At 40.6% G+C, this 26507-nt stretch overlaps 2 protein-coding genes across 10 annotated transcripts in view; one reads left to right on the top strand and one right to left on the bottom strand.

Annotated features, from left to right (window-relative positions):
• Positions 1–13333, top strand: part of LOC125322965 — a 15003-nt gene extending 1670 nt beyond the window's left edge. Inside the window, exons 2-7 of one of the 2 annotated variants that reach the window (XM_048297437.1) lie at positions 4585–4747; positions 5970–6059; positions 7903–7973; positions 8734–8897; positions 10654–10764; positions 13254–13333. In XM_048297437.1, coding sequence (XP_048153394.1) covers positions 4585–4747; positions 5970–6059; positions 7903–7973; positions 8734–8897; positions 10654–10764; positions 13254–13283 — 629 coding nt within the window. In that variant the 3' untranslated portion in view covers positions 13284–13333. Of the gene's footprint in view, positions 1–4584; positions 4748–5969; positions 6060–7902; positions 7974–8733; positions 8898–10653; positions 10765–12657; positions 12867–13253 lie in introns of those variants that run through there. The other variant, XM_048297435.1, reaches the window with a different exon arrangement.
• Positions 1–26507, bottom strand: part of IRAK1BP1 (interleukin 1 receptor associated kinase 1 binding protein 1) — a 27360-nt gene extending 853 nt beyond the window's left edge. The window contains exons 1-6 of one of the 8 annotated variants that reach the window (XR_007202317.1): positions 26201–26507; positions 19625–19690; positions 19290–19322; positions 14488–14618; positions 6660–6757; positions 4147–5887 (exon numbers count right to left, since the gene is read on the bottom strand). Coding sequence is in view for 6 of the 8 variants with exons in the window: in XM_048297428.1 (XP_048153385.1) it covers positions 13204–13474; positions 14488–14618; positions 19290–19322; positions 19625–19690; positions 26201–26467 (768 nt within the window). In the remaining 2 variants the exon portion in view is untranslated. The other 7 variants (XR_007202316.1, XM_048297433.1, XM_048297434.1 and 4 more) reach the window with 7 other exon arrangements.

The raw sequence follows: 26507 nt of genomic DNA, 5'->3' as shown, positions 1-26507 counted from the left end.
CCAGCAAGCAACATACAATGCGACTGGAATTTAAATAGCATAAAATTGAGTTCCTCTTCAACAAATTATAATGCAAAATATATTTTTTGTGGCTTTTACTACTATTAACAGGAAATTCAAAGCCCAAAACATCTGGTTGCTTTTCTAGCTCAGAGAAATACTGTGCTAAGAAATCTTTGCAAGAGGCTTAATTTACTGTTTGACAGGAGTGCAGTGAGAATTTATGAATCTTCTCTTCTACTTTGAAATCTGTGTGAGCACTGAAGGGAAGACAGGGTAGAAAATTTGGGAGTGATGTTCCCAGTCTGGTAACAACCATACCAATTTCTTTTCTGCTTCCTTTCCTTGTCTCTGAAATGGGGAGATTTTACCAAAACTTTGTCTGTTGGCCTTTCATTTTACTTTAGCTAGGTAAGTAAATGAAAAAAAAAACCCAAAAAACAAAAACCAAGAAGGAAGAAACAAGAGCAGAGGCAGGTAACCAACTCACTCAGCATCAAATTTCTGTAGAGGCCTATTCCTGGAGGTACTGACTTCAAACAATGTTAGCATTCAAGAGCCAGGCAGCCTCAGCCGTTAATTTGGGTTTTGTCTCAGATCTCTGAATCTGGCTTTGAACAAGGATATTCAAAATAATAAAGACAGTAACTTAAAATGCAAACCTAGTTAGAATATGATTAAAATATTAGAAAGAATTACTGTATTTATATTCTGTAGCAGAGAAATCTAGTGGGGTTATTTTTTTGAGATCTGAGCACCTTATTCAAAACTTGAATTCTCTTAATTATTAAGGAAGATGGTGTAAGCTTCCATGAACTGCTAAGAAATGGAATACAGCTGTCAAAACTTGAACAAAAAAAAAGAGCTACTTAGAAGTCTTTAATTAGTGATCGCCTCTCAATACACTGCCTATTTTTACCCAGCTAGAATCTCAACATGAGGAGCTGGGTGTATGTACAGTCTGTACTGTTGTCCTCCATTGACACCGGTTAATCTGCATGCACAAGTACATGGGGAAAGATTAAATATCTAGAACTCAAAACTTTTATGCTGTTTAATGCTTGTAAGGTGTTTGAGGTTATAAAGTGTGTGTTAATGCTAAACTCTTCTGATCCATAAAGTTTACCAGGGAAATCAGTGGTTATTTAGAAAAATTTACTAGAAAATTCACGTAAGTGTTGTCTTAAGAAAGGGCAGATTATCTGAAATTGTGTTATGGTCAGGACTGTTTATTTTTTCTTGCATGCTAATTTATGAAGTTGTAATTTTCCTCTGGCTTTGGCCTCTTCTTTGCCCACCTCTGAGTCATGACAGAGCACACACGGCTGGTTTCTTTATGGCTCTTGCACTGAAAATCTCTGCTCAAGCACATGGGGAGTAACCTGTCTTGTAAAAGAAGCATCTTCATCTTGGAATTTGATTTACTTTGTATTAAGAAGGTGTCTTAATGTTTGGGTGGTAATAAGCTGAGTCACACTTTAAAACCTTCAGCCTCCCTGAGGTAGGATCAGGTGTCTACATGGCTCCTGAGGTTTTGCTCAAGGGAGCTGGTAAGTCCCAGTATTTACCACTGCTTGAGCTGGTGTGATGCAAACACAGCCGTGATGGCCCCAAAGACTGTCCTCCTCGGGGTGGGCTGTGTGACGCAAATAGGTTGGTCTGAGCAACCTGATCTAGCTGAAGATGTCTCTGGTTATTGCAGGGGGACTTGGATTAGGTGACCTTGAAAAGGTCCCTTCCAACTCAAATGATCTACGATTCTATGATTTAAAAACTATTTTTTTTTAGGTAGAGTTTGTATTTCTAGTCTAGGCTAGTATTCATGTAAGTTTTCAATTGGGCATTCCTGCCACGTTGCACAGGTTTAAATCTGTCAGTGAAAATCCATCCCAGGCCTGGCCTTTTCGTTCCCACATATTCACTAGCTATGGCTTGATAACATTTTGGGTTTTTTTCACAGTCTTGCCCCTCAGAGAGCTGTGCTCAGTAAGCAAGAAGTGATGGCTAGAACATTTCCTTTCTCTTGGTAAGGTTCGACATTTGCTACTAATGAATTTCTCTTCTTGTCTGTAATGTTCCCATTGCTCTGATCTCTCTGCATCATTTGCAGTTTGAGTCTGCCTGCTCTGTTTGCTCCCACTCTGATTTGGGTGCCATCAGCAAATTTGGTTGCTGTTGAATTTAGACCAAAGAAATCCATGCCACAGATGAGACCCATGGCCGGGTTTGACCCCCTGCAGCAGCCCAGCAGGGGCAGGCACGGAGGTTCTGGTGGGCGCTGACACGTGCGCTATCGAAACCAGCCAGGACACTCCTGCTTCAGCTGGGCCGGCATCCAGCTGTGACAAAGCCGGGCCCAGGGACCGCACCAGGTGCTCTCTGAGGCACCACCAGCGTGGTGAGAGGCACAACATGAGGCTGAGTTACAGGCTTGTGTTAGGACGCATTTTGCATAAACTTCACATGAGAGAACTTCCTCTGTATTTCTATTCATAGCCGGTTCAAGCCACTTGTCCACATTCACAGAAAAAAAAATACCCAGGTGAGGAAGCTGAAAACGTTACTTTTCTTTAAGTTAGCCTGCAGAAATAAATCAGAACTTTTTATTTCTTTATTTTAATCTCTATAAAACCGTCGGGGTGTAAAGTCCACGCGGGTGTTTGTTGCTTTTTGACATTAAGAAATCCTGATCCCGTCTGCCCTGAGAGCTTTTTCGTTCGAGGGAAAGACGAGAGCAGGGGACAACCTCCGCACCCGGCGGAGAGCCTGGCCCGGGTTCAGGCTCGGCGCTCGCCCCTCCGGGGTCCCTTTGGGCGTTGCTGCTCAGGGGAGGGCACAACCCTCCCCTCGGCCCCACCTGCCGCCCGCAGCCCCGCCTGGGCGCACAGCCGGGCCGGGACGGGACGGGCCGGGCCGGGACGGGACGCGCCGCCGGGTGAGGGGCCGGGAGCGCGGTACAGCGGGGGCCGGGCAGGAGCAGCGGGGCTGCGGCTCCCCCGGGCGCTGCCGGCTCGGAGCTGCTGCGGCTCGGGCCCCACTCGGGGGGCGCAGGCATAGCGCGCTTCTTGCGGGTGCTCGGGTGCTTCGGAATATACACAAAAATGTTTTGATTCCGGCTAACTCTCTATACACTACTGCATCCTTTCTGTCTGGGGGATCCGGCTGCTCAAAAAGTCGATTTTTAGAAATAGGAGGAAGATGTGCAGCGGCAGAAGTTGTATTGCCGTGCTGTGTAAGTGCTGTGGGCGGCGTGGCAGCGATCCCCGGGTCCTGTCCAGCCCTCTGGCCTTGCAGGGTGCTCGTGGCTATTTGGTCGAACTGAGACTCTTCCTCCCCCCACAACATACAAGGCTAAACAAGTACTCTACAACTACTGATATTGTCTAAAAGGAGATTAGAAGATGTTTTTTCTTTGCTGGTGGCTCTAAAGCAGATGATGCAGAAGTGAAAAATAGTTTGTGGTAAGGCTTCACCACACACGAAGATGTTTTCATATTCCTTGCAATACTCTTTGAGCCTCCTTTGGCATTGTTTTGTGATCTTGGCTACTTTTGCTGGGCAGTTTTCATAGATCCACCTTTCCATGTGCACACGTGCTGGGTATATTACAGTAACCCAAATTATTTTGTGAATTACATAAACTAGGAAAGCAGGACCTAGAAGCAACTTGGACACAACTGAGGTGAATTGCTTGTGCTTGCACGCTGAGTATTCCACTCCAGAGAGCAGGAGCACAACAGCTGCTCTTGGAGAAGAGAGTGGGTGTAGGTGAATGGTGCAGTAAACCTGGGCACTCTGAGAACACATGTGTAAAAGACTTAAGTCTCAAATTTCAGCACATCTTAGTTCTGATTTGAAAAAGCCTCACAAATGTAAAGACAGTAAATGTGCTCTTCAGGTGAAGGTGAGTATCTTAATTGGATGGGGAAGGAGGAAAGAGCCATGAATATGCACTGGTATGGTGTTTCAGGTGCCTATGGAATGAGAGGTGATGTCAAATCCTTTTCTAATCTAGTGATGGGACTGTGGCACATTATCAACTTGGTATGATGCTATACGTGCCTTCAACCTGAAAGAAACACCCCTTAGTTCTGTCAGATGTGCAATTATCACTGAATCTAAACAGATTATTCTTGAGGCCATAAATCTGGTATGTCAGACATGTTTAATACACTGAATTAGACAACAAAGCAGCACATAGAATTTTGTTCATGGACAGCAGCTTTTTACTGCAAATTGGACAACCATACAAATTCCCAGTTCTTCTTTTTTTTCTCTCTCTGTTTACAGGCAAAAAAAGATGCCTGCATAAAAATTAAAAGCAGGTTTTTGCTTTGTCTTGTGAAGCTGTCCACTTTATTATTCTATTAGCTTTTATAAGTACCATCAAATTTAATGCAGTTAAATTGGCCTAAATTAAGTATGCTCTGGCTGTAACTGAAATGCCTGAGTATAGATTGTACATTATGTTGTGAGCCAGCAAAGGAACCTGAAGGAAACTTTTAAGTCCTACACATCCAGCAAAGCTCACCCCTATGTATTTTGTCTCTTTTTAAAAATTTTCTCTTCCTCTTTTTGGAGTAGGGAGCAGTGAAGTGTCTTTGATGAAACTTCCTGTTGGAATGCCTCACATCAATGCAGCTGCAGCTCTGCAGATTTCCATGCTGCTCTTTGCTCTTCCTGCACAGTATTTCATATCTCAGTGGTATGGAACGGACTCTGCCGAGCGCATCCAAATAACAGAAAGGTTGTAAGACTCACTTTCTCTACTGCATTTATTTGTAAGAGAGTTCTCTTTCTCATCCCCAATTTTGTCATGGAAAGCTGGAGTGTGGGTGTATTGACTATTACTATACAAAACCAACATTTAAATCATACCTCAGGCATTTTTCCATTGTGGCTTAATATGACTGTATTTAGTTGCTTAAGGATGTCTTTCAAAATTTAAATAACAATTTGTTGTTTTCTTCACATAAAAATCTTTATAATCTGCATGACTGCTCATTCTTTTCTGGGACATTCCAGTATGTGTTGCTAAGGGTTACGTCCCTTTCAAAAGGTGAAAATTAACCATTTGATTAAGTAACATTAGTTATAATTTTCCATCACCTTTTGTCACTTATTGTTATAAAATATTTTCTTGCATAGTATGTGTCAGTACAGACTCTTAACCAACAAAATTCATTCGCAGTAAATTACTTAAGGCAGTGACAATGATGGAGTTAAGTAAGGAGTGCCATTTTGTGTATGAACTAAGAAGCTGTGTATTGACAGAATCCCACACATCTATCTCCAAATAAAAAGTGGAGAATATTATATGAGATCCAAATTTTTGATAGTGGTATCCATTGGCAAACATTGGTATCTTGAAAATGAACCACAAAAGAGAGACTCAGTTGTAAATGTGGCCTGTGCAGTGCGCTGGCTATGTAGCTCATCTGTGGAACTCCAATACACAATGCAGTAAGAGCAAAAGATTGGCCTGATGAAAAGAGAACTAAGCTTGGCTTATGCATAAAGACCAAGAGTGAAATAATTTTCAGGCCTCATGGCATGAGTCAGCTACTTAGTATTTAGATTTATGCAAAAACCTGGAGGCTTTTTTAAAAAGTCTTTTGATTATGTACACCATTTTTAAAATATCTCATGCTTGCTATTCTCAAGTAACAGTTGAAGCTGCAGTCTGAATGTAATATAACAATTCCTATGGTCTGAGTATAGGAAGAAAGCAATCTTGTAATGAAAAATGTATTTTCCAAAATTTTCATGTGGTTTACTGGTACAAGTGATGATTGAAAGAATATTCATTTGCAGTCTTGATATTAATCTTGAGGAGAACTTGCTCGTGGTCACTGACCCTTTCTTCCTCTTTGCTACAGAAGTGAAACTTTAAAGTTTAAATATTAGAAATCTGTATAAGAATAGTAGAGAAGGTTTTAAAAACAATATGATTATTTTTACTCCTAAAGGATAATTGCCTCTTGGAGCATCTCAACAAGATCCTACTTGAGTTGGGATGCGTGGTCAGATCGTTTAAAGCTGTGGCTCTCAAAGACAAGGTAGGGTGTTACCGTCTGCACTTAACAGATTTCAGACATGGTCTGTTCGCAGCAGGAAGGTGTGTTGTGGGGGAAATAAGTGACAAAGAGGAAGTATCTCTCATTTGCTTCTTGAGACTGATCTGGAACATTCTACCAGTTTTAAGAAAACCTTGTATTTTCTTAATTCTTATATTCTACCCAAATATCAAAACTGAACTCCATGCGAAACTAAATCTATCTCATAGCAGTACTCCTGTACATGTTATTAGTGAAGTTTATCTGACTCTGAAGTCAGGACAATTAACCAAATTAATGACTGTAAGCAACTATGTTTGTAGGATCAGATGCTAAAGCATTGGATGGGTATCTTATGCTCTATATGGTAGTTCAAGAAAATCTGAATTAGGAATCAGACAGAAAATCTGTGGGATAAGAAGTGGAACTTTGATTATTTGCCATGTGACAGTGATAGGTCTAGAAAAAGTAAAATTATATCCATTTATATATACACACACCATTTTAATTTAAGAAGATTGTTCATGGACTTCTTTGGGTTCGTTGAAGGGCTCATTTGAGAGACTTAATTCTTGTACAGTAGAAATACTCCAAAGGTTTTACCTTGTCTGGACCTTCAAAGATCCTTTATTCTTGATCCATGTGCAATCAAGTCCTCTGAACTGTAGAGGATTCCAACTTAGTTTTGCTCCCAGCAAAACCTAGGGGAACGGTATATGAATGGAATCAGAAACTGTGCTCTTCTCAGGTTCACCATAAATTGCTTTTCAACTTTGGGGAAAGCTCCTTGCATATCTAAAGATAAAGCCTGCAAAGATCAAATGATCCATTGATTATTTGTATATAGTTGAAGCTGTTTGTGTCTTCTGAATATTTTATAAAGAATTGGTTATCCTAAAAATAATGTCATTTGAGACCTTCCATATTAGTTGCTATTTTAAACAATGCAGTTGGACAAGTTAAGATTTTGCCCATTCCTCTTTCTGTTAAGAGGTATTTGTCAGCCTCAAGTCTTCCTAAACATTTGAGCTAAACCAAAACTTTTTTAAAAAGCTGTTTGCACAGGAACCTGCTTTCACTTTCTTCCAGGCAGGGTGAAGGGAGTAAGACTGAAAGACACCATCAAAGAGGAAGGAGACTAGGACAACCTGTAGTTCTTTGGCACCAATGGTTTGCTGGCTAGTATGGATGGAGAATGTTACCCAAACACCTCTGTTCATGGACTGCTGCTGTTGCATTGCCAGCAGAAGGAATATTTGAAAGCATAACTGAAAGCTTAAATGTCCAGTTTTCTTATTGTTTCTTTACACTTCTTCACAATAGCAACGAAAAACACTAGCCATTTCCCTTTTCTCAACATGTCTGTCCCCTACTCCCCACCCTTTAAAATCAGATGAAACTCGGTTTAGTGCAGAAGGAAAAGCTACACCTACTGCAGCCTTAGGCAAGGACTCACTGCCAGACACCTTGTCCATACCAGTGGAAACCAATTTTTAAAGACTTTACAAAATATACTGAAGAATCACGCTGTAGAGTGCAGAATAGTTTGCTCATCTCTATACAATTAGTGGGTTTCCTCTGATATAAAAATTCTAATGCAACTATAGAGTAACATATTCAAAGAAATGAGATTCATACTTTTTTTTCCTGTTGAAACAAACTCCTTTTTCTTGTGTATTCCTTAAAAGTGTTCTTAATGTAAAACTCACGCAGGCTTCAAATTGTAGAGAAGTTTGTATCAAAGGCTTTGCAGTATCCCACTTGGGATAATTAACCTTCTGATTATTACTAAAACTCTGCTTCTAAAAACTCGTTTATATGTTGAGTTATTAATTTTACATTTTAGGAATTGGTACTATGGAGAAAACAAAACTAGAAGTGGTGACAATGAAGCAAAACCCCATTCTTATTTTACAGGTATTGAAGTTTTTGCAATCCTTTTGTATTTTACTCATGATGTTGCCTATAGTGGATTTCTATACCTTATTTGTAAATGACAGACTTTTTTCCTTTTTTCATCTCTCTAAACATAATTGATAATATTCAGTAATCAAAACAGAAGATGTAAAATCCAAGGCCTCTCCCCCATGTTGTGTAATAGTAACTAATAGTATCAGTATGATGTAACTATATGTATGTATTTTACTGAATACACCAGTGTGTGTATTTTGTATTGACCTACAAAACAGCGGTACAGCTTTCACTTGATTCAAATGAATTGATTTAGATCAATTTCATAAAAGGAAAAAGAAACAGCTGACCAGTTTGGTCCTGGAAAAAAGTTCCCTGCAATCAGACTGAATAGAAGAATTCTGTGACCTAAACTGGCAAAAAATGTCACAATCAGTTACCACATGTGAGCACTATAAAATACTGTATGTAAGGCTGAAGTAATTGTCAATGCATACACATTAATGCTTTCTAAACTTCTGTTAAGATCCCTATGTAATATCAAAGGCATACCAATAGAAAAATGCCTTTCTTTGTGGATGTTCCTTTGTCAAATATAGTAATTAGTATTCTGGGGGAAAAAACAAAGCACCTGTTCTTCTTAACTTCACCTCTCAATCTAATTGTCATTTCTATTCAGGTAGAAGTCAGAAGAATTTCTGTTAAAATATTTAAAATAACTGATCAAACTTTTATCCTTGCTAAGTCTTTTTCTTTGTTAAATTAGAATCAACTCATGTTCACAGCCCAAAGCCTGAATATATTAAGTTCCGTGTGGGCCAGGTAATAATTCACAGAAGATTTGGCTATTCAAGAGTCATTGTTGGATGGGATGTAAAAGCTAACATGCCAGAAGAACGACTACAACCCAGATATCCTCCAGTGAAACAGGTCGGAATGTACTAAACTTTTGCTTTTATTAATATATACACAGAATAACTCAAGTTAAAATACCCTCAGAAACACTGTTACAGACCAACATCCTGCCATCCTAGTGGGAAACACTCCTGAGTCCTGTATCACCTGTGCAGCTGAGTGGCACCTTTGCTGCTTCTGCACTCTGGTCCCAGTACACCTTGGCTTTTGCACCACTGACTGGCTAAGCTTCGCTGGTCAGGGCTGTAGTGGACCTATCTCAAAATTACTCACTTTTTATACACAGTGTTGTATTTAAAGCAGCAGTGTCACCCTGTTATGTCTGAATGGATTTCTCCTGCTGTGTTACTACAGTGGAGAAGCTGTTAAGTCTTTTATCTGGTTATTCATAATTTGTGGCATCTTCACTGCACCTAAGAAATGCACGTAATCCTCTGTGTTTAATCAGTTTCAGTGAGAAAGCAACGTTTTTTGAGGATCTGGTTACTTGGAGTATAAATCTATTTAAAAACAGATTTTTGTTAGAATTATTAAAGACTTTGAACTTCTCTAGCTTTCTCCTTGTATTTGAAAATCAGATGCTAAATCTTTGTTGACAGTGATAATCTGGTAATGCAGTGCTGCATACCCTGTATGCCACTGACATGCTGCTTAAGTGTCAGGAAGACACTAACCATTAAGTCAAAGAGGACTGAAAATGAGGAAAACATGAAAATCTTTGCCTAGAACAGAAAATTTGTGTTCAGCTGGGAACTGACATTCAGTCCCATTTTGTGCATTTGTTTCCTTCCCTGATGTAATTTTATCCAACTGTCCTCCAAGAATTTCCCAGCAGACACTGATTCTTTTTATGCACCTTACATTGTTCTGCTGTCCCAGTGGCCTTGTGTTCATCTTTATAGTTTAATTTCAATAGCAATGACAAGGGGTTTAAGTGTCTTCTCTTGGTTTTGGGGTTTTAGTTGTCTTTGCCTATCACGTCGTAAGCACCAGCTATGCAAAATGCCTTCTGACCTTCAGGCAGCAACTACTAAGCTTAGTCCTTGTAAATCCCTCGAAATATCAAGCAGGTTTTCAGCCCAACTTTTCCTTGCCTTCCTCTCACTTACAGATCTTTATGAAATCGCTGAGCAGAGGCCACTGCCTGTTCTCATTGATCAATACTTATTGCTTCATGAACTCTCTGTATTCATCCCTCACTTTTTTGTGTTTAGATTGGCAAGAATGTTTATGGATAGCAGCGAATATGATGGCCCACATTCCCTGGCCCAGGATTTGTTTTCATAGGCACTTCTTTGTTGGAAGGTTCATATAAATACACATAGAAGTTGCCTTAGCTCTCTCCAGGATTGGGACCATTGGTTGTTGGAGGTGGCATTATGTTCCGAACTTGTCTCTTCCTCTCTGGAGTTCAGTTGCCACTTCTGAAGGAAGAAGGGTGGTAACAGATGGTCATGGGGCCTATGTACAAAAAGCAGGGATATTGTAAGTCTTGTTTCTTGCAAGGTCTGTGGGAAAAAAAGTTTAATTAAAACTCTTAAAAATGTTTCAGATATGCCAAGAACTTCGTGTGTTGCAGTTCTGATTGCTTTATACTTAATTCTCCAAACTGACGTTGGTAAAATAAAAAAAATGAACTGGCTGTGTATATCTATCTATCTATCGAGTGGATATAGGTTCTGTAAGCCTACTGAAAGTTAACTGATGATAATATGTAATCTTTAGCCATCATGTCTCTTTGAGGCTATTTATTTTCTTTCTATTTTTACAGGATCTAAAAGATACCCCTCACTATCGAATTCTAATTAACAAAGCAAATGGATTTGGCAAATCTACAGCTTATGTTCCTGAGGAAGAGATAACAATTATTATGGGATTAGAGGTAGTACTTATTTTTTATTCAGTTGCAACTTGATTATTATCCTGTATGTTTAAAAGTTGGCTGACCTTTGGCTTAACAGATACTAGCTAGGTTGCAAAGTTAATGAAAACTAATAAAGAGAGCAGATAAACAAATTACTGCTGTGCTTTCAAGAATGGGTTTTTGGAAGCTGAAAAATGACCAAACTCAGGTACTACCCACTTTAAAGTATCCAACTGCTGAGGTAGGTGTTTTAGCAACTTGATTTCCATTATATATAGGCTGTTGCAGACACAGACTTTTGTTTTAGGATTTCTGGGGATCTAGCAAAGTATGTTGGTTTCTCAATTCTAGTCTCAAATATCTGCATTTCAAACAGCTCCTGCTCAACTGCTGCCCAGACTGAAGAACGTCTCCTTCCTTAACTGCAAAACTCTTTGGGAGCCAAAAATTCTGTTCTGTGTATCAGGGTTGAAGTAACTTTTGATTAGCTTATGCAAGGCACACCTGATTTTTAAAATAGTCTGAGACTCTGATCCAGAAAACAGCCTTCAGGCATGCATGCCACATACAAGTGGCTTTTTGCAAGGGACCCCTATGCTGTTGTGGATGCCTTCTTTCAAATTGTGGATAGTGGCAGGGTCTGTATTCAAAATAACAGCAAGTAGGTGAACCATTCATCTAACAGGAGATGATGCTTGGTCTAGTCAGAGGAGATTCAAATTGGTATCCTCTGCCTTTTGGGAAAACCTCCCAAAGGAATTGTGTAAGTCAGACTGGCCTGAAGACTCTCCATGCTCTCTCTTGAAACTGTGTTGCTGCACATAAAGGACCCCTCTCAACGACAGTGTGACACCATCACCTCTTTTATTTGGGAGAAGCCTCAGTTCAGTCCATTCTGTTTTAGCCACCAATTGTAATATAAAATATGCCAACATGCCTGAACTTAGGAGCAGAAACGATGCTGTTCCAGATGAGCATTATAAATATTTAAAACTGGATTGTGCCCACAGTGTCTAAAAAATGCACCTTTCACTATGCCAGTTAGCTGGCTACCTTCAGTTTCCTTTATATTCCATGGGGAGAAACAGATACTTCATCTTAAATATTTACTTTGTGGAATTAGCTTTTAAGGTATCAAATTGCTTTATTCACCTGCATGGCAGGTTAATTCTCCACACAGATTATTAGAGGAACTGTTGGTAACAAGCTCACAAAACCAGGTATTTCAAAGTTGTCTAGCTGAGATTAGTAATAGATGGTGAGTCATGCCTATACCTCAAGTTCAAAAGGTCTGTGGATTGCTCTCTCTCAGCCTTTTGTACAGCAGAAGAGGCACAGAATTTCTTGAAGAGTTGAGTGACCAGAAATGCTTAGACTTGTCATGACCCTTTCCCAGCTGACAGTCCTCAGCTGCTCACTGTGGGCTTCCTGCATCCAGACAAGGCTTGGATTGTCCTTGGTGGGTTTGCATATTCATGCTGGACCTAAGGCCATCACCTGGGTCTGTCTTCACCATTTCCCCCACCGCTTCTTCTGTTCTCCTGTTCCTGCTGCCTCACTGGATTAGATAACTGATCCAGCTAAAAGAAATACCAAATAGCTCTAACAGCAACATGAGTGGGAACTACTTCAGTAAGAAACAGTGCTGATTTTAAACACTGATGCTGGTGTAAATCTAGCTTTTAACATCTCATGCGATCAATGTTTGTAAAGTACTTGGAGAGAGCTGCTATTCTGATGGCAGAAATTTGGTTATGGTACACAGAAAATCCCACTGAAAGTACCTCTATGTACATTAAAAACTCATGAGGAGTCTTCAAACAATGTAGTAACTTCAATTACTTGTTTAAGTATCAGTTTGTATTTATTGCCAATTATGATGCTTCTTCGACTTGAAATATTTTTTCTCAGGTGTATCACCCTGATATGGAAACCTACTTCAGTGGATATGATGGCTCAAAATACATTATGCAGCCATGGTTGAAAAAACTCTACCCTCATGACTGAGTACTTCAGTGTCTGTTCATACAACAGATGTCCTTTTTAAACCTGAGCAAACAGACACCAAGATAAAATGTGTATTTTTTTTCCTTTGATGAAATAAAACATTCCTAAACAGTTTTTATGTTGAACACTCAATTTTTTTAGAAGTGAACACACTGCATGTTCAGTTTGCCGTGATCCAGCAATAGGGATTCATTTCCTTCCAGTTTTGGGAGGAAAGGTGTAAATGTAGCCCAGTTTCAGCCAGGAGTGCCAAACATTTGGCACATCAAATATATTGTTGTTTTACAGGGGCCAGGGAACAAAATAAGCAGTTGTGAACTGTACTTTCAGAATTAATTGTAACATTAATTTTAGGGGACAGACTTATCATAAAAATGAGTAAAAAAACCATCAAAAAACTTAAGAAAGCATAAGAATTTTATTATGAAAATGTGTAGGATTTCAAAGTTTCTAGAGCAACTTGTTTCTTCTGTTTTCTTTTCCCTTTATCTCAAACACAGCAAACACTCTACAAGAAGCATAAGCAGTAGCATTCTGGATTCTTTCCTGCAGAGTCTGTGAATCAGCAGAGTGTGACAGGTGACTGTCTATGTGGCCTCCCCATTCTTTTGTTTCTTCCTCTTTTATTAATAAAGGTTTTCCCAATGCCTGGCCAAACAGTCGACAGACTTCCTGGGCTTTCCGGCGTGTGTTTCCAACAGCAGTGACACATACTTGACGGCTGAGAGGTAGAAGCAGCAGCACAATAACAAGCAGGGCCAACTGATGTACCAGTGTTCCTGCCAAGCTTTTTTTTTTTTAACATCTCGGGTTTTGTCACTGCAGAGATGCTAAGGCACACCACCTTCCCCCAGCTTCTGGGCCACAGCTTGGGCATTGAGGGGAGAGTGTGTGGAGGAAATGTCAGCATCCTCACTAGTTCTGACGAGATCAAGCATTTCCAACACCTGTATACTGCAGGCATCCACGCTGAGTCGTGCAGAGCAAGAGCTCAACCCTAGCTCCAGGCATTTCAGTGGCTCAGCTACAAGGCACAGTAGCACCTGCTTAACCTCACTGGCCAGATTTCCTGATCTCCTGTAGATACCTCTGACATTCACTTTTGGCATCTCTGGAACCATTAAGAGCAGCTAATCGAACTTGCTTCTTGGACCAGGCAGTTCTTTTCTTTAAAGAGGCAAAACCCCAGCCAAGACTAAACTTCCTTCTGTCCCTCCCACTTTGTGGGAGAAGCCTGGACTTTGAATAGTCAATGCTTAAAACATATCAAGATTGTGAGCTTCAGGGCAGCATGTTTTGATGCTGAGGAAGTGCCACACAGAGTTCTTTCCAGATCATGTCAGCAGCTAACAGTAATGGGAATTGGCAAAAGTACTTAAAATTATCAGCATCTGGTAACACACTTGCACCCTTATGAATAAATACAAATGAAATCTACATATGATGATGCAATCAAAGCCAAATTCTGTTGACCTAAGATTCACAGTAGATTATACTCCAGTGGAAATCAGTGGGAAAATATTTTTATTACATTCTGCTTTTGCAGAGGGACAAGAACAAGTTCTATCTTCTAGGCTGAACAGCATTAATTTATAAGTAATACTTAAATACTGAAATCTCTAACATGAATATTAATAGGTGTGAAGGAAACTACTTGCTCCCATTGCAAACAGCATAAATTATGTATTCATATTAACTGAGGCTGTAAAATTTGTGGTGTGTGAGAGAACTTACCGAAGGGTATCTATGGCTTCTGGTGTATGGTAGAAATGAGGTGGATTGATGGTAACAGAGGTTCCTAATTTTTCAATGAGTAGATTGCAAACACTCTGCATTTTTCCAAAATCACTGAATATGATACAGACCTGGGAGTGAGTGAACACAGATATCACATGAGTAATATTTTCATTTTCCACTACGACTCAACACTTTTATTTAAATCAGTATAAAGCCAGACATCTACAAGGTAACTAAACATACTAGTCCTGTATATAACTCCAACATTTATGAACTTGTAAGGCTTCTATACAGCCCTAGAGACTAGCATTAGGTTTGCAACAGAAGAGGTTCATTAAATGGTTTAAAACGGAGGATTAAGAAATCGCTTTCTGAGGAAGTATGGCATTCTTGGTATGTAGACAATCTGAAGAATGAATGTGCTCTTTGGGGCACATGACTAGATGCATCCTGGTTCTTCCCTTTTTAGATTGCTAGATGTTAATTATGCAGAAGCTCAAGCAAAATGATGTGGAAAACATTGTGCATGAAGGAAAATGACATTTTAATTCCAAGTATTAGGTTCAAGAAACCTGAGCTATGAGATTAAGCTAAGCCGAGCCCAGTTCAGCTTGCAGTGGGCTCCAAATCCCGTGTTGTCTGAACAGACTCACTGCAGTGCTGAGAGGGAGCTGGGCATTTCAGACTTGGATTAAAACAGTTTACACACCTAAGGTGTCTCTGACTTTAAGAAGCATGAAATGAAGACGCATTAGGAATTCAGGTGCTTTTCCAAATGCTATGAAGCAGGCATCACTATCAGTCCTGGATCCAGAGCCCTACAGTTTTCCTGGTGGAAAGTCCGGGCAGGCAGCAACTTTCCAGGCAGGAGCCAGCTTTTCTCTGTGGCAGAGCTCAGCTGCCAGGACTGAAGCAATGACACTGAGCTGATACAGCATTCGGGAATCAGAAATATTGGATCCCTAACTCTTTTTCTAGAAAAACTAAAACCTCACCTTCACTTCCAGTACAGTGCTCTCACCACGAGTCAAGTTCACCTTCTCTCTTATCCCCGACTCCCTTCTTTTTACATACTAATACAGCTTCCACAGGAGTGGAAGAAAAAACCTGCAGTAAAGAAAATTCTACTGCCAACACCGGTGACATACCCCTGTGTTTGCTGCAGTCTATGCATCAATCTACCCCAGTGAAGGGATATGACATAGAAATCCAAGTTACACCATGTCAGCTGCACTGCAGCAGCTTCCTGTGTGCATACCAGAGATTCACCTTGTGGAGAATGAGATAATTCAAGGAAGCTGAGTCTCTCAGTGAGAGAGGAGGGAGCTACCTCATATACATAAAAGGGAAAAAGTAGTTATTGACAATAATCACAAAGTAATTAATGCTCCCATCTCGTTACCCTTGATAGCCTTTTGGTGTAGTACCTAAACCTTATCCTGGCTTGGATCCTTGCACTGGTTCAGTGGCTCTGGAAAGTGCAGTGTCGATTGAACAGAGACTGAAGATGAGGCTATGCCTACATTTTTTTCTTCAGTGGGAGTTTTTGCCATACATATAAAAAGCATACAACCCCCTGTGATGTTTTGCCAGAAAAGTGTCACAGCTGTATTTTGTGGAAAGTCTCACTATGAGGACTGTCATAGTGTTTTCCAGCTTGCCATCAGCATTTACAAGATTTGTTCCTTCTAGGGGATGAAACAAAACAATGATGAAACAAAACGGGTCTTAAGCAGGAGATAAATTGCTCAGACTGGGGCACTTCTGGGCACTCAGAAACTTTATTGTTAAAAAAAAAGCACTTGATCAGGTACCCTCAGGGGCAGAAAACAACTGAGCAATAACTGATTTTGCTGTCCCCCTCCTAAAAAAATCCCAATTTTCATTTAGAGCTACATCTAATAAATTCCAGTTACAATTACAGAAGATACTTGAACATTAAAATGCAAAGAAATGTTTTAACATCATCAGTTATCAAGGTTAAAAATTGTGAAAAAGTAACATGAGGCTATGTGAAACTATTAGACACATTCCAAGGTTTGGATAAGGCTGTAAATGACAAGAAATTATGGTTTATAAGGAGGCAGGTGTATTAAGAAATGCACAAAACCAAGATAATCTTCATCCTATCAGAATGCGTGTTGGTTTAACACAGCCTGGTTTTTGGTGGGGGCAGGAGAAAAGCTGCTCGAAACTTCTACGTCCAGCACAGAGGCAATCGCTGAAGGCTCTGATGATGGGCAGGTTACCAGCCCAACTAGAGAAGCTGGTAATGCCTCTGTGATGACATATTTAAGAAAGGAAAAATGGCAGGAAGCTCTCCTTCTTCTCCCGAGGGGTGGTGAGGTGGCTGCTGGGGCCCGCACAGCTGGGGCCCTCCTGAGGGGCCACGTGGCCAGCAGCGAGAGCCATGGAGAGCAATTCCCCGATGCGGAGCCCAGACGAGATCAACCTCTCAACTGAAACTTGCAGACACCAACTTTCTTCCAAGTCAGGGGAAAAAGGAAAAGGAAGAACTGCTCCAAGCGCCGGAGCTGAGATTCTCCTGCAAGCCGTGGTGAGGACTATAATACAACAAACTGTTTCCCTGTAATTCATGAGGAGCACAGGGGGGTGCAGAGATCCACGTGCAGCCCATGAGGAAGAGTACTCACGCTGGAGCGCATGGATACTGAAAAGCTGTAATCTAGTGAGGAACTCAGAGAGAGATGACCCTTGCTTTTAGAGCTAGAGGAAGAGAGCCTTCGCTTCCGAACTAGAACAGCTCATCCTTAAAAGACTAAACCCCATGAACTAAAGTGAGCCCTGCTAGGCAGTTCTGGGAAGACTGCTTGGCCTGTGGGAGGGACTCACGCTGCAGCAGGTTGGGGCGGGACTGCTGCTTGTGGAAGTTAAAACCACACCAGGAAGGTTCGCAGAGAGCTATCTCCTGTGGGAAGGATCCCACAGCACAGAAGAAGAAACTCTTTGCTTAAGCATACTGAAGATTTTTAAGAAGTGAAATACTGACCAAAACCCCATGTTTTGTTTCCTTGCGGGGTCGGTGGAAAGAGGGAGGGACTGGGAAAGAAAGGTGTTCTGAAGGTTTGCTTTAGTTCTCACTACCTTTTTTACTTTTAATTCTGTTAATAATAAATCTTCTTTATACTGTTTAAATTTTGAACCTGTTTTACCTTAAAGAATTTTTTTTCAATAATCCTTATCTCGACTCATGAAAATGAAGTTTTCAGTTCCCCTCCTCTGCTCAGCTATAGCAGAGGAAAATAAATAGATGATTTTTTTTCGTGGGTGCCTTAGCCAACATCAAACCACAACAGAACATCATGCAGTAAGTGAACTGTTACGATAAAGATATTATAGAGCTTTGTGATCTTATACACAACTTTATTCTTCTGCATATATTCCTTTGTTATAGCATGAATTAAAATTATCTCGTTAAGTTGAAAGTGTCTTGAATTCTTCATAATACTTTAAAATAGCTATTTGCCTGTGAATTCTTCAGTCTTCTAAAAATTCTTGACAGTAGACAAATAGTAAAGAGTTTATAGAACGAAGTAACACATGACTTCCAAGACTTTAAGTATAACACAGATATAATGGCAAATTCTTTAATAGAGAAGTGAGTGAAAGTGCCTTTTAAATTCATTTATATTGCTACAGTAGGCAAACATGCTGGTCAATGGAACTTCATTGGTTTATGAAGCTGCACTAATGAAACAAGGATATATGTAAAGGGAATGCAAGGAGAAACTAAGCTCTGCATAAAGAGTGGCCACACTGCTACCTCAGTGTGCAGGGCAGCCAAAACAGCAGCACTGTGGCTGGATTCTTCCAGTTCCAACCCCTGGAACTGCAACCACACAACTCTGGAACAGCAATTAAAGCTGGTCCAAGCTGCTTACAAGTGAACACTAAATCCAAGCAATTAGCTTTCCACATATAATCCTTGTTGTATAAAACCTAATAGCAGAAGAGAGATAATTGGTTAAGTTACCACTTAAGACTGAAGTTGTAAGCCTAAGCTTGTCTGTAGCCTAAAAGATAATTCATATAATAATTAATAATAGAGTTTTATTAATTTTTAAGTACAGGTCATCTAAAAAAGAGGGTGATTTTAGCTCTCAAGGTAGCAGGTGTCTCCATGAGGAAGTTAAAATCATTCAGAACATGACACTGATGCACACCATTTTAAAATCCAAACTTTGTTCTCCAAATTCTCAATCATTTCTGTATTTATTGGTGTTATTTAGATGAGAATGTGACTTAAAGCAAGCAAACTAAGGAGGCTGAACCTGTTTAAGAGGACTGTAAACCACAGCTCTGTAAAACAGCTATCATTTTATTGCAGGCTTCCAGGTTTACTTTGTAAGAAACTCTAAAGTTGCTGGGTAGTGATTAAAGTTTTATGTTCTAAAAAAATACATTAGCTAAACACACATAATTTCCCTCAGTGAATGTTTCAAGCACAGCATTTATTTCCTACTATGGCATGAATGGGCAAGAAAATATACTTCCTTTAGCAGACACTAAATGGGATTATTCCCATATCTGCATTTCACAGAGCAGTTTTTACCTGCAGAATTCTGAGCCAATTACCCAGGAAACAATGAACTTTGCTTTACCTAAAGCAAGCTGATGGCAGAGTTGTATAGAACAGACACAAATCCAGGTCCTGTGCAACTGTGGCCTAAGCAGATCTTGCATTTGCTCCCAGTTCAAGGAGCTAAAATAATGAAAAAAATAAAAGCTGACCTGGGGAAAAAAAAATGTTATTAACTGGGGCAGCTTTCTGAACTTACCAACTCCTTGCAAGAAGCAGAGGGCAGGAAGGCCTGTGGGTGAAGGAGAGTTCAGAATTGTTGGTCTGCTCACGTTGCCCCAGAACCAAATATGCCAGTCTGTAGCATCAGGTAACTTTTAAAAAGCATTCATCTGAGAAGAAAACAAGTTCTGCACACACAGAAGACTGCAGCTGAACTCTGCTATAAACTGTAGTCATTAAATAGTTTTTTTGGACTATGCTGCCCTTATGCTCTTTGGTCTAAGAAAAGATAGTCTGCAAATTTTTACAGGTCCTTGACACACCTCTTAGCTTTTTATTTTATTTTTATTTTTGGTTAGGTTGAATACATACCTCTGCTTCCATTTGGTAAGTATTTTCTACTCTACTAAAATCTTCTGTTACAGTCATATTTTCTTCCTAAAACAAAGTAGAGGAATATAATCTTAAAAGACAGAAATTAAGCACTGCTGTATGTACATGGTGTCCTATAAAAGCTGAACTATTTTGGCATATTACTTATGACTTTGCAACAGAAATTTTGAATTTTCCGTGCAAATACCTTCAGTTAAAAACTAGCTGGATGTTAAAGACTTCTTGCATTATTCTAAGTCAGTTACAGAGTAGCTCTATAATATAATTTTGCTGCATTTCCCTTGAAGAGAACAAGTGGGTCATAAAAGTGGCTGCTAGGTAGAAGCTGTGTGTATTAGTGTGTACCTGTAAATTCACCTGGTACAAAAAAATCTAGAAGCTTCAATTGTTTTTAGAAAGTTAGTATGTGAGAAGTGCTTTTTAGGCCCCTATTTTAAGGTATTTTAGCAGCAGCAGCTTGTGGCAAGGTCATATGAACAATGACTGAACAGCTATTATTCTGGCATAATGGTAACCCTCGAAAAAGGCTGTTCCACCAGTGATACCTCTGTATCAACAGCAGTTGCACTGATCAACAGAATGGCTGCACAGAGCACTAGCAAATCCTGTAGGACTTATAAATAAGGTACTGAACTTGTGAAGATACAGAATAACTGCAGTTACATGTGAATATTTGACCAGCTTGCTAGTGGTCTAACAGTCATGTTTCTATCAGCCATTTTGCTCTGCAGTAAACAGTTTGAAGGAACAATTTATTGTAAAATTACTCTAACATAGCAAAAAGCACAGCCTACAGTTTAATTGTAACTTTGCATGTAACACCCAGGAGCTGTAGTAAAGCAGATACTCAGCCTTCCAGACACTGAAGAAGTTTTATTTACTAAATTTAATTGCATAGGAAATATTTGCCTGCAATGTTGGCACATTTCAAAAGATGCTTTGTGTCCGAATACTTCCTACAGATGCTCAAATCTTCAAGTTTATCATGTAGCATGCCTGCATGCATAAGTTTATGACATTAACCATGAGAAGCATTTTCCTTTTAAAACATTATATGGTTTTATTACCACTGCACAGCAGTCTACAAAAAATTGAAATTTCAAAGTTTGTATCATGATTGATTGGTAGTGCTCAAATTCAAGCACAACAGTCCTATTTTTAGATATTTTCAGATAATCTTTTCTAGTAAGGGTAAGGATTAATAAGGACCAGTAGTCCATAAAAGCTGTATTTTTTCTTTTATGTGGCTGGCTGTGGTTTGCGAAAGAGTGATCAAAACAGTCTAGCACCAACAGCTCATTTAATTTACAAAATGGCGCTAATCTTACGATTTATGATAGAATCCAATTACAATTGACAAGAAAGATTTTTTTTCCCAGAGGTCTCGCATATCTTACAGAAATTACCACGCAGAAAACACAAACTTCTACAACTTGCACCTTACAGAAATAACTGTGCTGTAACACAGCTGTAAAGATAGAAAAAAGACATTTGTTTCCCCCTGTCCCCTCTCCCTAATCCTTTTTAAAAACAGGTTCTCTTTCCTGCTGAGCAGATCCAAGCCTTGGAATTTGGCTGTGCCCTCCCAAGGTTCCTGTGTATTTAAGGACACTGCCATCCTGTGGCACCAGGTGCTATGGCAAGATCAATATTATGGAGTGAAAGATAATTTTGTACCATGTATTACAATATTTCCTTCACAGCTAATTTTAATCCCACCAAATTTGACAGTAGCTGTATGTGTTACTGAAGATAAATGGATGAAATAATTGCTGAAGTCATAACAAGGTGGCCTTCTGTGATACATTTTCTGTTCGATACTTCACTTCCATTTGTGACTGTGTTCAGACAAAGATATGGAAAAGACAGGTGGGAGGCAACAGGATTTTAAATTGGAATCAAGACTGAGATTAGTTCAAAAGCAAAAATCTTTCTTCCCTACTGTTTATGTCTACTATTCATATTTTGTCTGAAGAAATACCAATTTGATTACAATAGCCACAGAAGAAATAGTTTTCACTGTGACTTAGGGAAAGCTGCACTTATGATGTGTCAGATGTTCTGGACATCTGGAATAACTTTCTCCATTTTCTAAATCTGTGGGCCAAGAATCACAGTAAAAAATTAAATGAATATAACAACATTGGTAACTCAATTACCCCAGAAGCCAATGAACAACCCTTAACAGAATCACACTTGAATTCTGCTTATAAAGCCTATTTTCTATGTGGCATCACATCACTGCTGCAGGCACTCTAAAATAAACACAGATGAAAAAGATAGTCAATATCCCATCGAGCTTATAACACCAAGTCTAGAAATGTGCTTTGCTTTATATTTTCACTCTTTTCAACTGAACACAACCTTATATAGCCCTTTCTCCTATCTGCTACTTCTGAACAATGTCTTCGCCACAGGACCACTGTGCCCACCCTCATGACACCGACTGTTTATAGGAATGACTGCTCTTTTCCCCAGAAGAGAACAAGGCAAAAAATAAATGGGTAAGTTAGCAAAAGCACACTTCAAGGAGGCAAGTATGTAACAACACACTAAGAGAACAGCCAATCTGCACATAAAATTATGTGTTCTGCTCCCAGTTAATGACTGAACAAAACTGTGAGACCTTTTTATGACACACAAGCCAAGCCTTAGCAAGGGAAAGTGTTTATAGTTTGGAATGTACACTAATGCCCGTTGGGGAAGCTATGCTGATATGTGTAACTGTAAATAAAAAAATATCTGGAGATACTTGAAAATGTCTCCTAAAATCTACTTGTACATTTGAACTGATATATGCAGTATAACTTGACCTTATGAAAAATAAAAATATCTGAACAATCAAAAGAGTTAGCTTCTTCCATCTGATCATGGCATTTTTGTTCTTAGCACTATGGAAATGGTTAATGAGAGCCTTGATTTATGCTCCTGTCTCCTGACAGTCATCCACAGTGTCTCCAGACAGTTAAGGATGGTGAGCACCTTCTGGGATTGGGTAGCTGTGCTCCAGCCTCTCATCCCCCCACTCTGTCTGGTCTGTTTGGCATGTGATTACAGAATGATAACCCAAAAACCTATGGTGAAAAAGTTTCTGCTGCCTAACGAAGAAATAACAGAAGTATATGTAACAGTTATTAGAAGAAAGACAAAAAGCAGATTTGTACTCAGCAAATGCAGGGTACTTTGAAGATATTTCTTTAAATACATGGTAATATAAAAAAGTGATGCCTTACAAAGGTTTTTACCTTCATTCAGGGACATATTGACATTGGAAGGTTTTGCAACTGAGTGAGCAAACTTTAAAACCTTTCTTTAACTGACTGTATGGATGTGCATACATAACTGTGACTCCTGAATAAGTTTTGAAATATGGAGAATATTGTACATAAATCCAAGGATATATCCCAGTACAGACAATCTCTAGCCCAGAGCTACCAGGTATAGTTTGCTATTTTGTTTCATTCAATAACACTCTGACAGGTACAACAAATATTATCACAGTTATTTTAAACAAGGTGGCCGATGCCAATTGTTAGATATAGCCATTAAAGGAAACAAGTGTCATCTCCACACCACTCCCCAAATAAATCATAGGTGGCAAATATAAAATCAGTTTGCTTCTAGACAAAGAGAAGAAAATGTTACTTTTGAACGGCTGGGCTGATTAAGAGAGATTGCTTTGAAGGCTGCAGGGAAAGTAAAATCAATGGGGAAACCACATTCTGTGCTCTGAAGTGCTGCATATACTTACAGCACTCTATAAATAAATGCCACTATGTGCATCTCTTTCTGATTAAAATCCTGTGTAAATGTATATGGAAATCAGGTGCTGCCCCCAGGCATCCTGACAAACTGCTAATGCAAGCTCCTGCTGCTGCAAAGGTTATGCACTTCTGATCTCACAGACTTCCTACTATAGCAACAATAAGAGTTAAGGAAATTGTTCTGTGGATCAATTAAAAATAAATATATAGCATAGTCAGATGATTTCTAAAGAGGCCTTAGATAAGCTTGCAACAACGAGAACCATACGGAGATTGTGAAGAGAGATTAATTTTACAGTTGTCTAGAATGGTATTAGCTACAAGTGAAGTTAGCAAACGCAGTTAAGAACAAATTGCCAGCAGTGAGAGTTGTTAGTGGAAAAGCTGCAAGGCAAATAAAAGCTCCAGCAGTAGAGTGATTTAAAACTGGATGGAACAAAGCACTAAAAATTATACCGTGGGGAACTACTCTGAAAAAAACCCCCAACTTCATGTTGTTTTTCTCAGAGCTCCCTAGAGCTAACACTTTGCTAACACTGAGAAACCCACAACTCAAGCAGCATTTCACAGTCTCTAAACTAAGTAGAAAGAACATTTCCATTCTCCAACACACAGAATCTCTGAAACAGAAAAAGATTACCGTGAAATTATTGTAACTATAATAAGACACTGAATGCTCTCACATTGTAAAAACAGCCCACTCTCCATCCTGCTTGCCTGCTCACATTACATTTCTGAACCTGGCTGTATAAACCCAAATAAAACCACTTGTTTGTCCAAGTCATACTTCAGTTTGCAATTATTTTTTCCATCCTGGAGTGGTGCACATGGCCCCTCTAAAGCACACTCACCTAATTAACACCCTGCCTACTCCTACTGTGTGCCATCCACCACGTGCTGGATGCTCCAGGCTATCCCAATTCAATCAGTCTCAAGTCAAAACTGGAAGTCAGTTGTTCAGATTCACTGTAAGGTAAATATCTGCAACTATCTTTTCAAATCTAGCCACACTCTGAAGAGCTATTTAATTACAGTCTGGATGAAAATGCCCCATAATTGGATAGCTCACCATGATGGTAGGTACAAAGTTTATCATTTTGTCTACTAATAAAAATGAAGGCATGCTGAATTGCTATCTTTAAACTTCTGTTAACTCCCTTAATAGAATCTGAAGACATTCAACCTGTAATCCTGTATAAAAATGCACCAGTTTTGGCGGAACAAGTCATCCTGATGGCAATGGAACCCATGACAAATGCTGCCTGTGACAGACATGCACCTAGCCACGATCACATACCTAGCCCAGAGGAGCCTCCGTGTCTCCTTCCCATCTAGTCCCAGAGCTGCAATATGAGCTTTTTCAGGGGCTAAGTAGTCTTTTTTATTGCCTTCTTTATTCCTGAACAATTTGGATAAATACTACAGCGACAGCATAACAGTTTAAAAAGAAAACAGGTAATACTATTTTGGGGAAATGAAAAGTTGGAGCCAGTATTTATCTCCAAAAGCAGGCAGCACCTGAAATGTGGGCATGCAATTTCACTGTGGGCACATCACTGTTTAGGCTGAGTAACTTACTCTCTTACTTTGCATTTACTAACACTGACTTGCACTGTAACATCATGCAGTATCAGGAAACCCTTCTGCAATTCTTTTTTACTCCACTGAATAATCTGGTGTTCACAGCAGACTCTATCATCTCCCTTTTCCCCCAGCTTATCTCTGAACACACTCAAAAGGCACAAACTTCCTAGGGACTTCAATAACAGGTAACTTTCGAAAGCAACTGCTTATTCCTAAAAGATCAGGGTTATTTTTCCTGTTTTTAAGGGCCCTATGTGTAGAACACCGTCCAAAACTCTTTTGTGAAATCCAAAAACAGAATCAGCACAATTGTTAGGACAAGTATCACCCTTATGGAGCGTTTACTGTTTGGACAAAGCTTTAAATGCAAGACTATGCTTTCTTCATTGTTGCAAAATTACTTCCTGAGGCTAAAAAACTTACTGTGGTAAAGGAACTTTTTGGGTCCCCAAGGGACTTCTGTCAATTCAGCTATCGTGATGATATTCCATGTTTTTCAGAACCCCTCTACTTAAGTGAAACAAGAAAGAGGGAAAGAGATCTGTATGTATTTGTTGCTGAGCTCTGGTAATCACATAGTTACTCTGACACAGATACAGATTATGTCGCTGTGTACAACTTTATCGGTTTCATCTGCATGCACGGGCGAATGCTGTATTACAAGACCAAATCACATAATTAGGTTGGAAAAGACCTCTGGGATCATCGAGTGCAACCTATGACCGAACACCACCATGTCAACTAGACCATGGCACTGAGTGCCACCTCCGGCCTTTCCTTAAACGCCTCCAGGGACGGCGACTCCACCACCGTGGGAGTCGAAGCAGGATGGCTTTCACATGCTAAAAAAGAAACCTGTTGGAAAGCCCGGGTAGCGACATTTCATGTTTTCCCCTGAGGCGGGCATGGCTGCAGCCTTCCAAAGACAGGCAGGCTTTCGCAGCACCGCCCCGCGGTTCCCGAGGGAGAGGGCCGAGAGCTCCAAACCTTTCGCTCCCCTGCTTCCCGCCGGCACCAAGGCCCTCCGCGGGCCCCTTTCCTCAAGGCCGCCCCGGCGGGACGGCACCGCACCCCGCCGGCTGCCGAGCGGGACCTGGGAGGCCCCGGAGACCGGGAACTGCCCCGGGGACCGGGAACTGCCCGCCCGCTGCCCTCCTCGCCCTCCCTCGGGGGGACGCCTCAGCAGGCCCCGGGCGGCGGAGCTCACCGGGACTCCGCGCAGGCGGGCACTGTGGGCGATGTACTGCAGCCGGCGGGACACGCTGCTCCGCGCCGCCACGGCCGCCTCCTTGCGGCTGCCGAGCCGCAGAGACACCCGCGCCCGGTCCGGGCGGGCGCTCAGCTCCGCGCTGCCGCTCACATGCACCTCCCGCCCGGGCAGCGCCGCGAGCCCGGCGCGTCCCTCTGGGGCCGGGGCCGGGGCCAGGTCGAGCTCGGCGAAGACGCGTGAGGGCGGCGGCGCGGGCGGCGCCATGACTGTGGCTATGGCGGCCCCTCACGGCACCATGGCAACC

The sequence above is a fragment of the Corvus hawaiiensis genome, chromosome 3 (assembly GCF_020740725.1).
Source record: "Corvus hawaiiensis isolate bCorHaw1 chromosome 3, bCorHaw1.pri.cur, whole genome shotgun sequence".
Taxonomy (NCBI): Eukaryota; Metazoa; Chordata; class Aves; order Passeriformes; family Corvidae; genus Corvus; species Corvus hawaiiensis.
This window is presented reverse-complemented; position numbering and strand designations above follow the sequence as displayed.